Raw genomic sequence first — 15,472 nt, forward strand, 5'->3', positions numbered from 1 at the left:
TGTTACTAAAGCCACAGTCAGCCTGATGTTGGTGATCCCTGTTACTAAAGCCACAGTCAGCCTGGAGTTGGTGATCCCTGTTACTAAAGCCACAGCCAGCCTGGAGTTGGTGATCCCTGTTACTAAAGCCACAGCCAGCCTGGAGTTGGTGATCCCTGTTACTAAAGCCACAGTCAGCCTGGAGTTGGTGATCCCTGTTACTAAAGCCACAGTCAGCCTGGAGTTGGTGATCCCTGTTACTAAAGCCACAGCCAGCCTGGAGTTGGTGATCCCTGTTACTAAAGCCACAGCCCGCTTGATGTTGGTGATCTCTCTTACTAAAGAGAAATAAAACAATAAATTGTGGACTGAACTGGATAGTGAACTGTTTGTGTTGTTATTTAACTGTTAACACACACTGATTACACTGAGTGGGGGAAGGAGGGGTGAGGAAGGGCTAAGGATAAGGGGGGAAATAAAGCTGGGTCCGTACGAGGTACTGGTCACGTCTGATGGAGTTGCTCTGTTTGGTTTTAAGCCTTGTTTGTCTCATTGTCTCTGAGCTGTGAGCATTTAACAGAGGGGGACAGGAGTGCTATGTGGACATCTCGCCACTGGACAACATATACTCAGTGTAAAAAGATTTTATTTTTCTCTTTAGTTCTCTCTCTCTCTCTTACACTCTTTCACACTGTCTTTATATATAAAGGGACACACACACACACACACACACACACACACACACACACACACACACTTCCACAACATGACAATTTTATTTTTTGTTTGCTTGTGAACTAAATAGGGTCTATACACATTAATACCGAAGTGGCCTTTTGTTGTTTTCAGGTTTTTCTTTCACTTTTTCCGTCACTTTTTAAGTGAAAAGGGAAACAAACGCAGAATCAAGTAAAAGGGGGCGTGATCGCTCTCAATCTCCATACATCCATCGACCAATCACAATAGTTTTTAAGTTTAGTCTTCGTCAACCGAACCTCTCCCGTACGAGCATCATGAGTTTCTTCTTGCCCTTGTAGATCTGTTTAAGGTTGTCTATGAACTGGGTAAACTGGATGTGTCCGTCCTGGGCCATGAGGAACGTCTCTCTGGCCTTACTGAGGAACTCTATAAACTCGCTGTAGTGGCGCGGGCTGATGTGCGTGAGGCGAGAGTGCGTGGTGTTGATGTAGGCTCCGATGGTGGCGTCCAGCAGTTGCCTGAGTGGAGCCTTGTCCAGCGACATCAGCTTCCCAGAGTTCCTGCGGCTGTGCAGCGCCACCATGCCCGGCGTGGTCAATGTGCACCGTCTCAAAATGTCTGACAGCACAGTGGCGCACTTCACACTTTTCACCACCAGGGGAATGACGGCAGCCAGCTCATTCTTCCCCAGAGAGTGACTCAGAGCACAGGCCCACAGCACGTCATTGATAGCCGGGTGGGTGTCCTGGTTGTAGCTGAGGTTAAGGTGGGCCATGGCTAGCGTGGCCAGCTTGTAAGCCCTCATGGGATATCCTCTGTGCTCCATGTACCTGGCTATTGTAAAGAGCTGTGTGTAGCTCATCCCCGTGACGGCCGCGTCCAGAACGATCTGGTAGGCCGTCTCGAAGGCAATATGGTCCTTCTCACAGAGGGTGAGGGCGGAGAGGGAACAGTTCTGGGGGTCCTTCATGGCACACTGCAGGGCCAGTGTTCGGGCGGAGGAGGCCAGGTTCTCCTGCTGGTGACAGTCCAGGTGCAGCCGGACGATGGTGGTGTTGGACATGACGGTGGTGGCCACGATGCTGGTGGCCTCGGTCGGGGTGAACAGGGTGAACCAACTCTGCATGATGCTGTCCAACGCATACACACCTGCAGCAGTGGAGAGCAGAGGAGACGCTGGTTAGGTCATGGAAATATGTTCTACACACACCACAGCTTTTCATTTTTTTAATACCTTTATTTCAACAAGGAACACAGACTGAGACCAAGGTTTCTTTTACAGCTGGGTCCTGCGTATACATGTTTACACATACAGTTTAGGTACAATGATTAAGAAACTAAACAAGACAAACAAAACGATCACAGAAAACACACAAATACAGCAACAGATTACATTTACACACAGGTTCTTCCCCTAACAGCACAAGACCTTTCATTACCGAAACAGTAACAAGCAATAAACAAATAAAAATCCTACAATAAATATATAAAATGGGCGACAGGGGGACAAGAGTCTCAGGTTTAAGTTTAGTCTGCAGGCCATTCCATAGGGCAAGGAGCGTAACAGGAAGAGGCAACCATACCAAACTCTGTGGAAACCGCATGGGCCTCAAGTATAGTCCATGCTTGAGACCTGGTTTTACGAATTATAATTCTAATATTAGTGATGATAAATAAGAAGGTTGTTTATTCAGAAGTGCTTTATAGACAAACACGAAAGCCTGTTGTTCTCGTCTCACGGACAGCTTAGTCCAACCCACATTTTGATATAAAACACAATAGTGAGTTCTGTAGCTAGCACCCATAATAAACCTAAGTGCGCAATGATAAGTAGCATCCAGCGATTTAAGTGCTGATGCCGTAGCATGCATGTAAATAATATCCCCATAATCTATAACAGACATAAAAGTAGCTTGCACAATTTGTTTTCTATTTGTAGAGGACAAACATGTCCTGTTTCTATAGAGGAAGCCTAGCTTGATTTTTAGCCATTTGCAAAGTTAGTCAATATGTATTTTAAAAGACAGTTTATCATCCAACCATATCCCTAAGTATTTATATGCAAAAATCTGATTAAAAATCATAAAATGTGTTTTTTTTGCAGTTAAAACAAGTTTCAGCTGTATAAAAGACCCTTGTAATATCTTAAAATCTGTCTCCAATAATGACAACGCTTGGTCAGCCGTTGAAGCGATAGAGAACATGCAGTGTCATCAGCATATAAATTAATTTGACACACTCTTATCTCATCACCAATACTGTTTATGTAGAGAGTGAACAGTAATGGACCAAGTATAGAACCTTGTGGGACCCCTTTAACCAACTCCAATGGCTCCGACTGAATGCCGTCTACTCTAACAGCCAGACTTCTATCCTTTAGATAGTCATGAAACCAACGACAGGCATCCAATCCCAGTCCTATTGACGACAGCTTACCTAAAAGTATCGCATGGTCTACAGTGTCAAAAGCTTTAGATAAATCTATGAACAAGGCGGCACAGTACTTTCAATTATCTAGGGCATTAGTTATATCATTTACAACACGTACAGTGGCCGTAATAGTACTGTGTTTAGGTCTGAAGCCAGATTGATTACTAGAAAGCGTATTGTTCACAGTTAAAAAGATTGTAGTTGCCTTTTCACTAATGACTCTAGAATTTTAGTCAAACAGGAGAGCTTAGAGATGGGCTAATAATTATCCAATTCACTACCATCGCCTCCCTTGAGGGAGCTGATATCCAAGATTTAGGAATCTTTCCTATGACAAATGTTTGATTGAAGATATGCGTCACTACACCAGCAATAATAGGTTCCGCACACTTGAGTAAATATGGATCCAGATTGTCAGCGCCTAATGATTTCATAGAATCTATAGCAGATAGTTCAGATAGGTCCCTCGGCCTTCAGCTGATGTGGAAAACAGTAAGCCGGTTTTTAATTTTCAAAAAGTCACAGATGATGAGGTCTTATCTGGCACTATCTGCTATAGACCGGTCAGGATCATGTTGGCCATGTTTTCTTTCAAAAAGAAAAGCATCAGAAATAAAATGCTTATTAAAAACATCACAAATTTCAGTTTCAGTCACTGATGATCCCAGATTCCGATGTAATTTGCTTCAGCAGGGAAGTCAAGGAGTTTCCTGATTTAAGTGAGTTAACAGTTTTCCAGAATTTAGCGGGATCACCAGTAGACTCTGTCATAGCATCAAGAAAATACCTAGATTTTGTCTTCTTTATACCTCCGGGCCATTTACTTCTCAATTGTCTAAAAAGCAGCCAATCAGCTGTTTCACCAGTTTTCCACAGTTGACACCACAGCTGACATCATGCACATTGGAAATGGGAACCCATTCAACAACAGGATACTTTTGTTCTGCAGCCACACACACTGGAAAACAGCATTAGAATAGTAACTCACCAACTTCTGTGGCACAGGTGACCAGCCACCGTACCATCTCTCTCCTCCTCCAGTTCAACGTGGACAGAGTCATTCTCATCACCTTCAGGGGAGAAAGGAACAGGTACAGGTTAGGGAGGTGTGTTTGTTTGCTTGCGTATATATATATAACATAAACCCACCCAAAAAAGTATAAATGCTTTCAAAGATCATTCGTAAAAATCCAAATAACTTCACAGATCTTCATTGTAAAGGGTTTAAACACTGTTTCCCATGCATAAACAATTAATGAACATGCACCTGTGGAACGGTCGTCAAAACACTAACAACTTACAGATGGTAGGCAATTAAGGTCACAGTTATGAAAACTTACGACACTAAAGAGGCCTTTCTACTGACTAAAAAGCACCAAAAGAAAGATGCCCAGGGTCCCTGCTCATCTGCATGAATGTGCCTTAGGCATGCTGCAAGGAGGCATAAGGACTGCAGATATGGCCAGGGCAATAAATTGCAATGTCCATACTGTGAGACGCCTAAGACATCGCTACAGGGAGACAGGATGGACCGCTGATCGTCCTCGCAGTGGCAGACCACGTGCAACAACACCTGCGCAGGATCGGTCCATCCGAACATCACACCTGCGGGACAGGTACAGGATGGCAACAACTGCCCGAGTTACACCAGGAACGCACAATCCCTCCATCAGTGCTCAGACTGTCCGCAATAGGCTGAGAGAGGCTGGACTGAGGGTTTGTAGGCCTGTTGTAAGGCAGGTCCTCACCAGACGTCACCAGACAACCACTTCACAAATGTCTTGTTAACAAACTATAGTTTTGGCAAGACGGTTAGGACATATACTTTGTGCATGACACAAGTAATTTTTCGAACAATTGTTTACAGACAGATTATTTCACTGCATCACAATTCCAGTGGGTCAGAAGTTTACATACACTAAGTTGACTGTGCATTTAAACAGCTTGGAAAATTCCAGAAAATGATGTCATGGCTTTAGAAGCTTCTGATAAGCAAATTGACATCATTTGAGTCAATTGGAGGTGTACCTGTGGATGTATTTTAAGGCCTACCTTCAAACTCAGTGCATCTTTGCTTGACATCATAGAAAAATCAAAAGAAATCAGTCAAGACCTCAGAAAACAATTGTAGACCTCCACAAGTCTGGTTCATCCTTGGGAGCAATTTCCAAAAGCCTGAAGGTACCACGTTCATCTGTACAAACAATAGTACGCAAGTATAAACACCATGGGACCATGCAGACGTCATACCACTCCGGAAGGAGATGCGTTCTGTCTCCTAAGATCATACTTTTTGGAGAAATGTCCTCTGGTTTGATGAAACAAAAACAGAACTGTTCGGCCATAATGATCATCGTTATGTTTGGAGGAAAAAGGGGGAGGCTTGCAAGCCGAAGAACACCATCCCAACCATGAAGCACAGGAGTGGCAGCATCAGGTTGTGGAGGTGCTTTGCTGCAGGAGGAACTGGTGCACTTTACAAAATAGATGGCATCATGAGGAAGGGAAATTATGTGGATATATTAAGCAACATCTCAAGACATCAGTCAGGAAGTCAAAGCTTGGTCGCAAATGGGTCTTCGAAATGGACAATGACTCCAAGCGTACTTCCAAAGTTGTGGCAAAATGGTTTAAGGACAACAAAGTGAAGGTATTGGAGTGGCCATCACAAAGCCCTGACCTCAAACCTATAGAAAAACTGTGGGCAAAACTAAAAAGGCGTGTGCGAGCAAGGAGGTCTACAAACCGGACTCCGTTACACTAGCTTATTACACCAACTTATTGTGGGAAGCTTGTGGAAGGCTACCCAAAACATTTGACCCAAGTTAAACAATTTAAAAGGCAATGCTACCAAATACTAATTGAGCGCATGTAAACTTCTGACCCACTGGGAATGTAATGAAAGAAATAAAAGCTGAAATAAATCACTCTCTACTATTATTCTGACATTTCACATTCTTAAAATAAAGTGGTGATCCTAACTGACCTAAAACAGGGAATTTGTACTAGGATTAAATGTCAGGAATTGTGGAAAAACTGAGTTTAAATGTATTTGGCTACGGTGTATGCAGACTTCGACTGACTGACCGACCAACCGTCTGTCCGTCTGTGTACACTACCGGTCAAAAGTTTTAGAACACCTACATTTGTTAATGAAAATTGACACAGTGTAATGTCTTAACGTACTCAAATTAAAGCATAGAACAAGTAAACAAAAAAATGATGTCATCGTTTTGTTTAACAGAATGCAATCTACACTTTTGACTCAAAGTAGCCACCTTTTGCAGACATACAGCCGAACACATTCTTTCTACAATGGAAATCAAATATTGTTCGTAAATTCCTTCCCAACACTGTTTCCGAAGTTCCCACAAATGTGTTGTACTTGTAGGTTGCTTTACTTTCATCCTTCTGCACAGTTCATCCCAAACCAGCTGGATGGGGTCTAAGTCTGGAGACTGTGCTGGCCATTCCATGATTTGAAGACTACCGTCTTGTTCTTTTCTTCTAAGGTAGTTGTGACATAGCCTGGAGGTATGTTCTGGGTCATTATCTTGCTGTGGGATGAATCCCTGACCAACTAGGACGTACACCAGAGGGTATTGCATGGCACTGCAAAATGCTGTGGTAGCCGTATTGGTTCAGGGTGCCACTCACTCTGTGCAATTCGCCGACTCTGGATCCAGCAAAAGAGCCCCAAGACCATCACGCTTCCTCCTCCATGTTTGACAGTTGGTGTCACACACTGAGGAATCATCCTATCGCCTACTCAATGGCATACAAAAACCCTGCGTGATGAACCGAAGATTTCACATTTTGATTCATCAGTCCATAAGACCTTCTTCCAGTCTTCAGTAGTCCACTGGCAGTACTTCATGGCCCAGTCAAGACTCTTTTTCATATTTAGCAATGGCTTTCTTACTGCCACTCGACCTGTCAAACATTCAGCTCGAAGTCCTCTCTTCACAGTTGAAACTGAGACTTGATTACCTCGACCAGTGTTAAGCTGTGCTTGAAGATGTTGTCCTGCGAATCGCCATTCACCCAAGCTGTCGACTCTAAGAAACGTGTCTTCTGATTCTGTTGTGGCTTTGGATCTGCCAGACCTCTTCTTTTCAGAGTTTCAAGTGCCTTTTGATGGTGTAGTAAACTGTACTCACTGACACCTTGGCTTTCTTTGCAATTTCTCAAAAGGAAAGACCTACACTTTTAAGGATTATAATGGTCTGTCTTCCTTTGTTAATTGCCTTTTTCTCGCCATTATGATAGCAATATACTACTTCCTGTAGTACAATACTTTCAAAATAATGCTTAAGAGGGTGTAGTAACAGTCTGTTCCAACACCGCTTTAATACAGACAGAGGGCTTGTAAGTAATCAACAAAAGTTGGGACACATGTAGGAATTGTTAGCATCAACTTTCAAGGCTTAATTTACTTCCATCGCTGCAGAACAGCTGTAAGTTGTTAACCCATTACTTGTTCCCAGAAAAAGGCCTTTTTAAATAACTGTGAAATGTACATTATCAGTTTTTGGTAACCTAAACTTTTTTTAAACCTCTGGCAGTTTACCAGTTAACTTTGTACCATTTCAGGTTATTCACTGGACTTGAACTGCTTAAATGTCTATAAGAACTGGGAAAATGGGGGTGGCTAAAATGTTTGACCGGTAGTGTATATGTTACCTGAAGGCCCAGCTCCAGTGAGACTTTAAGCAGTGTGAGGTCTGGCAGGCTGTCCATCAGAGTAGCGATCTTGAAGGCATCCTGAGCCAGTTTGAAGATGTGAGACGAGGAGTGGATGTTCTTCTGGATGGACTCTAACACCGTTTCTAACTTACGCCCATCGCCTGAGAGACAAAAACCCAATATAAAACCACCTATTTGCAGAAAAGATAGTAAACATTATCTGAGCATGTGTGTATTTTTGTGTTTGTACAGTGTGTGTGTTTGTACATACAGTACGTTTGTTTGTGTACATACCTTTGGCTGCGGTAAGCATGGTGGAGGCCAGTTCACATTGTTGTGACTCTATGTGAGATAGAGTGAACCAGCGAGGGTAGCGGTTAGGGACCATAGATACTATATGGTGAGGTCTGGATAGATCACCTGATGGAGCCGTGGTTTCCAGGACCGGTAACCTAAAGACACACATTTAATACACTGATGTTTAATATAACTGTTTTGCTTCTAATAAGGAAGCATGGGCCTTTAAGGGGTCTTCTAAGGCTTATGGGAAATCCCGGTCTCTCCGCAAGATTCAGTGCTTCTGTTAAAGCAGAGGTCAGAAATAGAAAGTCTTCATACTACTTGCTATATCTGATGCTGATTCTAGACTGTATTGTTGAAAATAAAGATTTAAATATAATACAATTCAGAGGAGTTTAACATGGGCAAAATTAAATAAAGTTGTAAATGTAGAAAGACACCCAAATGAAACCCCACATCATAAAATAGTATACAAAACATTATGGACACCTGCCCTTTCCATGACAGACTGACCAGGTGAATCCAGGTGAAAGGTGGATTACTGATGCCACCTGTTAAATCCACAGTGAAGAGGAAAGGGAGGAGACAGGTTAAACAAGGATTTGTATGCTTTGAGACATGGATTGTGTATGTGCCATTCAAATGGTAAATAGGCTAGACAAAAATATTTATGGGCTAGACAAAAGATTTAAGTGCCTTTGAACAAGGTATGGTAGAACGTGCCAGGCACACAAGTTTGTGTCAAGAACTGCAACGCTGCTGGGTTTTACACACTCAACAGTTTCCCGTGTGCATCAAGAATGGTCCACAACCTAAAGGACATCCAGCCAGCTTGACACAACTGTAGGAAGCACTTGAGTAAATATGGGCCAGAATCCCTGTGGATCGCTTCGACACCTTGTAGAGTCCATGCCCCAATGAATTGAGGCTGTTCTGAGGGCAAAATTAGGGGGTGCAACTCAATACTAGGAAAGTGTATTTAATGTTTTCTAGACTCAGTGTATATCTCTCTATCAATATATATACACATATATACACACACACACACACACACACACACACACACACACACACACACACACACACACACACACACACACACACACACACACACACACACACACACACACACACACACACACACACAGCAAAAAAATAATCGTCCTCTCACTGTCAACTGCGTTTATTTTCAGCAAACTTAACTGGTGTAAATATTTGTATGAACAAAAGATTCAACAACTGAGACATACACTGAACAAGTTCCACAGACATGTGACTAACAGAAATTGAATAACGTGCCACTGAACAAACAGGGGGTCTAAATCAAAAGTAACAGTCAGTATCTGGTGTGGCCACCAGCTGCATTAAGTACTGCAGTGCATCTCCTCCTCATGGACTGCACCAGATTTGCCAGTTTTTGGGAAATCACGCGCAGAATGAGCAGTATGGCTGTTGGCATTGTTAATGTGAAGGGTCATGTCAGGATGAGCCTGCAAGAAGGATAACACATGAGGTAGGAGGATGTCTTCCCTGTAACGCACAGCGTTGAGATTGCTTGCAATGACAACAAGCTCAGTCCGACGATGCTGTGACACACCGCCCCAGACCAGGACGGACCCTCCACCTCCATCCCCCCTGGTGATTCAAAACCGCGAGTCGTCAGTGAAGAGCACTATTTGCCAGTCCTGTCTGGTCCAGCGACGGTGGGTTTGTGCCCATAGGCGACGTTGTTGCCGGTGATGTCTGGTGAGGACCTGCCTTACAACAGACAGTCTGAGCACTGATGGAGGGATTGTGCGTCCCTGGTGTAACTCGGGCAGTTGTTGTTGTTATCCTGTACCTGTCCCGCAGGTGTGATGTTCGGATGTACCGACGATGTGCAGGTATTGTTACACGTGGTCTGCCACTGTGAGGACAATCAGCTGTCTGTCCTGTCTCCCTGTAGTGCTGCCTTAGGCGTCTCACAGTATGGACATTGCAATTTATTGCCCTGGCCACATCTGCAGTCCTCATGCCTCCTTGCAGCACGCATAAGGCACGTTCACGCAGATGAGCAGACACTGTGACCTTAATTGCCTACCGTCTGTAAGCTGTTAGTGTCCTAACGACCGTTGCATGTTCATTAATTGTAAATGAAAATGTAAATGTAAATGTAAATTAATTGTTTATAGTTCTTTGAACAAGCATGGGACACAGTGTTTAAACCCTTTACAATGAAGATCTGTGATTTTTACGAATGATCTTTGAAAGACAAGAGTCCTGAAAAAGGGACATTTCTTTTTTTGCTGAATTTATATATAAATAAAACTATTATTCAACCATTTTCAGTGGTGTTTAATTATTTAATAAGGATAGCTTCCTGTCTCGTCACAGACACACACACAGAATTTGAGACTCAAATGAGGCTGAGCTCCTTTTTCAACTGAAGTGTTATTTTCTGATACAGGTTTGTGTGTGCGTTTTGTACTCACCTCATGGCTCTCAGTGCAATTTTGTACGCCAGTTCAGCGTCGTGAGGTAGTAGGGAGGTGAAGAGATACTTGGCGAAAGTATGCATGGGAACACTCTCTCTGTAGAGCAACTCTCCTAGACCACTGTATGGACCAGCTACAGGAGACCGAATACAGGGTTAGGGAGTAAAGGTAGAGAAGTAGAGAGAGAGGTAGAGAGAGAGGGTGTGTGTGTGTGTGTGTGTGTGTGTGTGTGTGTGTGTGTGTGTGTGTGTGTGTGTGTGTGTGTGTGTGTGTGTGTGTGTGTCACCCCCTCACCCTCTAGCAGGAAGACTGCTTGCTTGCGGAAGATCTTGACCAGGGCATCGTTCAGTTCCACTTCCTGGAGCTTGGCCAATAGCTGCTCTTCGTTGCGACACACCTTCTCCTGGGCGTATAGGCCGTCAGGCATCACCCTCTGCTGCCCTAAGCCAATCAGAGCCGTCTCGACAGCCAGTGCTACGAACGATTGGCCATCGTCCAGGAAGTGTTGTGCTGGGAAGAGGTGGGGCTCCAACCTTTTGGCTGAACTCACAGAGCCTGTAGAAAGAAAGAAAAAAAACAAAAGAACAAAAGAAACCACATCAAAAAACCGCACGTCTTTGAAATGTCACCAAATCTAATAGAGTGAAACAGCAAGGTTGTGGATCAATCTGTCAGATTCAATACAGCAAGGTTGTGGATCAATCTGTCAGATTCAATACAGCAAGGTTGTGGATCAATCTGTCAGATTCAATACAGCAAGGTTGTGGATCAATCTGTCAGATTCAATACAGCAAGGTTGTGGATCAATCTGTCAGATTCAATACAGCAAGGTTGTGGATCAATCTGTCAGATTCAATACAGCAAGGTTGTGGATCAATCGGTCAGATTCAATACAGCAAGGTTGTGGATCAATCTGTCAGATTCAATACAGCAAGGTTGTGGATCAATCTGTCAGATTCAATACAGCAAGGTTGTGGATCAATCTGTCAGATTCAATACAGCAAGGTTGTGGATCAATCTGTCAGATTCAATACAGCAAGGTTGTGGATCAATCTGTCAGATTCAATACAGCAAGGTTGTGGATCAATCTGTCAGATTCAATACAGCAAGGTTGTGGATCAATCTGTCAGATTCAATACAGCAAGGTTATTATAGTAAATTAAAACTGAAACTCAACTGAAATATAAATAATTAACAAATCTGTAATTTAAAAAAATCAAAAAACACTACTATTATCTTTGACTCGAAAACAAAATAAAACCCTCTTGAATTATGTTCCGTTTTAGTTTGAGAGGCAAAAATCGGATGGGGTTGTCAAGCCTTTTTTCTAATAGGGGTTTCAAGCTTCTGAATCTGGTGGGGCACATTGAGATTGACTTTATAATTTACAGATAGACTCATCGAGATAACGAGCAGCCCCGCAGAGATTGGGCACATTGGAGTGGCAAGGCTAAAGAACCCAACTGTAGACAAAAGTCAAGGAGTGGAGTCGGGGGAGGTGACTCTGCAACAGTCGGACACTAATATGGTTTTCTAACAGCAAGGCTCAGATCAACATGGCGGTGTTGCCACTGTTTATAAAAAGGTTTTCTTCATAATGTCCCACCCCCATATCACAAACTGAAAACATATGATTATGTATGTACACCTTGCAGAATCGGTTAGAGAGAGCCTCAAATCATATTTATTTGTATATATCCACTGTACACATAAATTAAGGAAAATTTGTCCCTGTTTCAGTCATGCGTTTGGTCACGTTCGTGTGGGTCAAACAAAAACACCCTAATGATTAGTTGACAATAGAGCCTCCGAAGGCGATGGCTGCTGGATGAAGTCTGTGAGGAGCAACTGCAAAAACTTGCAATCGACTGAAGTCAAAACTTAACCTTAGACCACATAATTTTTGTAAAGTTCATGCAGTCGACATGTCTGACAATTTTTTCCCCCACTTTAAAAAGGCACCGACTTGACAAAAGTGATCTGCTCCAACGCGTCTTTTGAGATTAGCACGATGCAAGACCGAGTATCTGCACATATGCACCGGTGCGCTTCACACTGCTACAACCTGGTAGCTATTGGACCAAAACGGTGAAGAAGTTTAGCTTCACGCTGCTACAACCTGGTAACTATTGGACCAAAACAGTGAAGAAGTTTAGCTTCACGCTTCTACAACCTGGTAGCTATTGGACCAAAACGGTGAAGAAGTTTAGCTTCACGCTGCTACAACCTGGTAACTATTGGACCAAAATGGTGAAGAAGTTTAGCTTCACGCTGCTACAACCTGGTAGCTATTGGACCAAAACGGTGAAGAAGTTTAGCTTCACGCTTCTACAACCTGGTAGCTATTGGACCAAAACGGTGAAGAAGTTTAGCTTCACGCTGCTACAACCTGGTAGCTTCACGCTTCTACAACCTGGTAGCTATTGAACCAAAACGGTGAAGAAGTTTAGCTTCACGCTGCTACAACCTGGTAGCTATTGGACCAAAACTGTTGTGTCGTCCGCAAACTTGATGATTGAGTTGGAGGCGTGCGTGGCCACGCAGTCGTGGGTGAACAGGGAGTACAGGAGAGGGCTCAGAACGCACCCTTGTGGGGCCCCCGTGTTGAGGATCAGCGGGGAGGAGATGTTGTTGCCTACCCTCACCACCTGGGGGCGGCCCGTCAGGAGGTCCAGTACCCAGTTGCACAGGGCGGGGTCGAGACCCAGGGTCTCGAGCTTGATGACGAGCTTGGAGGGTACTATGGTGTTGAATGCCGAGCTGTCGTCGATGAACAGCATTCTCACATAGGTATTCCTCTTGTCCAGGTGGGTTAGGGCAGTGTGCAGTGTGGTTGAGATTGCATCGTCTGTGGACCTATTTGGGCGGAAAGCAAATTGGAGTGGGTCTAGGGTGTCAGGTAGGGTGGAGGTGATATGGTCCTTGACTAGTCTCTCAAAGCACTTCATGATGACGGAAGTGAGTGCTACGGGGCGGTAGTCGTTTAGCTCAGTTACCTTAGCTTTCTTGGGAACAGGAACAATGGTGGCCCTCTTGAAGCATGTGGGAACAGCAGACTGGTATAGGGATTGATTGAATATGTCCGTAAACACACCGGCCAGCTGGTCTGCGCATGCTCTGAGGGCGCAGCTGGGGATGCCGTCTGGGCCTGCAGCCTTGCGAGGGTTAACACGTTTAAATGTCTTACTCACCTCGGCTGCAGTGAAGGAGAGACCGCATGTTTTCGTTGCAGGCCGTGTCAGTGGCACTGTATTGTCCTCAAAGCGGGCAAAACATTTATTTAGTCTGCCTGGGAGCAAGACATCCTGGTCCGTAACTGGGCTGGGTTTCTTCTTGTAGTCCGTGATTGATTGTAGACACTGCCACATGCCTCTTGTGCCTGAGCCATTGAATTGAGATTCAACTTTGTCTCTGTACTGACGCTTAGCTTGTTTAATAGCCTTGCGGAGGGAATAGCTGCATTGTTTATATTCGGACATGTTACCAGACACCTTGCCCTGATTAAAAGCAGTGGTTTGCGCTTTCAGTTTCACGCGAATGCTGCCATCAATCCACGGTTTCTGGTTAGGGAATGTTTTTATCGTTGCTATGGGAACGACATCTTCGACGCACGTTCTAATGAACTCGCACACCGAATCAGCGTATTCGTCAATATTTTTATCTGACGCAATATGAAACATGTCCCAGTCCACGTGATGGAAGCAGTCTTGGAGTGTGGAGTCAGCTTGGTCTGACCAGCGTTGGACAGACCTCAGCGTGGGAGCCTCTTGTTTTAGTTTCTGCCTGTAGGCAGGGATCAGCAAAATGGAGTCGTGGTCAGCTTTTCCGAAAGGGGGGGGGCAGGGCCTTATATGCGTCGCAGAAGTTAGAGTAACAATGATCCAAGGTTTTACCACCCCTGGTTGCGCAATCGATATGCTGATAAAATTTAGGGAGTCTTGTTTTCAGATTAGCTTTGTTAAAATCCCCAGCTACAATGAATGCAGCCTCCGGATAAATGGTTTCCAGTTTGCAAAGAGTTAAATAAAGTTTGTTCAGAGCCATCGATATGTCTGCTTGGGGGGGGATATATACGGCTGTGATTATAACCGAAGAGAATTCTCTTGGAAGATAATGCGGACTACATTTGATTGTGAGGAATTCTAAATCAGGTGAACAGAAGGATTTGAGTTCCTGTATGTTTCCTTCATCACACCATGTCTCGTTAGTCATGAGGCATACGCCCCCGCCACTCTTCTTACCAGAAAGATGTTTGTTTCTGTCGGCGCGATGCGTGGAGAAACCCGTTGGCTGCACCGCATCGGATAGCGTCTCTCCAGTGAGCCATGTTTCCGTGAAGCAGAGAACGTTGCAGTCTCTGATGTCCCTCTGGAATGCCACCCTTGCTCGGATTTCGATGTGCCCTTTTTCGGAGTCTGACCAGAAGACCGCCTCGTTTCCCTCTTTTTCGGAGTCGTTTTCTTGGGTCGCTGCATGCGATCCATTCCGTTGTCCTGTTTGTAAGGCAGAACACAGGATCCGCGTTGCGGAAAACATATTCTTGGTCGTACTGATGGTGAGTTGACGCTGATCTTATATTCAGTAGTTCTTCTCGACTGTATGTAATGAAACCTAAGATGACCTGGGGTACTAATGTAAGAAATAACATGTAAAAAAACAAAAAACTGCATAGTTTCCTAGGAACGCGATGCGAGGCGGCCATCTCTGTCGGCGCCGGAAGTAGGACACACTGCTACAACCTGGTAGCTATTGGACCAAAACAGTGAAGAAGTTTAGCTTCACGCTGCTACAACCTGGTAGCTATTGGACCAAAACAGTGAAGAAGTTTAGCTTCGCGCTTCTACAACCTGGTAGCTATTGGACCAAAACAGTGAAGAAGTTTAGCTTCACGCTTCTACAACCTG

At 44.2% G+C, this 15,472-nt stretch overlaps 1 protein-coding gene across 1 annotated transcript in view; it reads right to left on the reverse strand.

The window, feature by feature from the left end:
- Window positions 1-246: 246 nt before the first annotated feature.
- Window positions 247-15,472, reverse strand: part of LOC118377313 (zinc finger SWIM domain-containing protein 6-like) — a 118,742-nt gene continuing 103,516 nt past the window's right edge. Inside the window, exons 9-14 of the mRNA XM_052458302.1 lie at window positions 10,863-11,123; window positions 10,566-10,701; window positions 8,089-8,246; window positions 7,792-7,955; window positions 4,097-4,178; window positions 247-1,827 (exon numbers count right to left, since the gene is read on the reverse strand). Of these exons, the coding sequence (XP_052314262.1) occupies window positions 965-1,827; window positions 4,097-4,178; window positions 7,792-7,955; window positions 8,089-8,246; window positions 10,566-10,701; window positions 10,863-11,123 (1,664 nt within the window). The 3' untranslated portion in view covers window positions 247-964. The remainder of the gene's footprint in view (window positions 1,828-4,096; window positions 4,179-7,791; window positions 7,956-8,088; window positions 8,247-10,565; window positions 10,702-10,862; window positions 11,124-15,472) is intronic.

Source organism: Oncorhynchus keta, chromosome 12, assembly GCF_023373465.1.
Source record: "Oncorhynchus keta strain PuntledgeMale-10-30-2019 chromosome 12, Oket_V2, whole genome shotgun sequence".
NCBI lineage: Eukaryota > Metazoa > Chordata > Actinopteri > Salmoniformes > Salmonidae > Oncorhynchus > Oncorhynchus keta.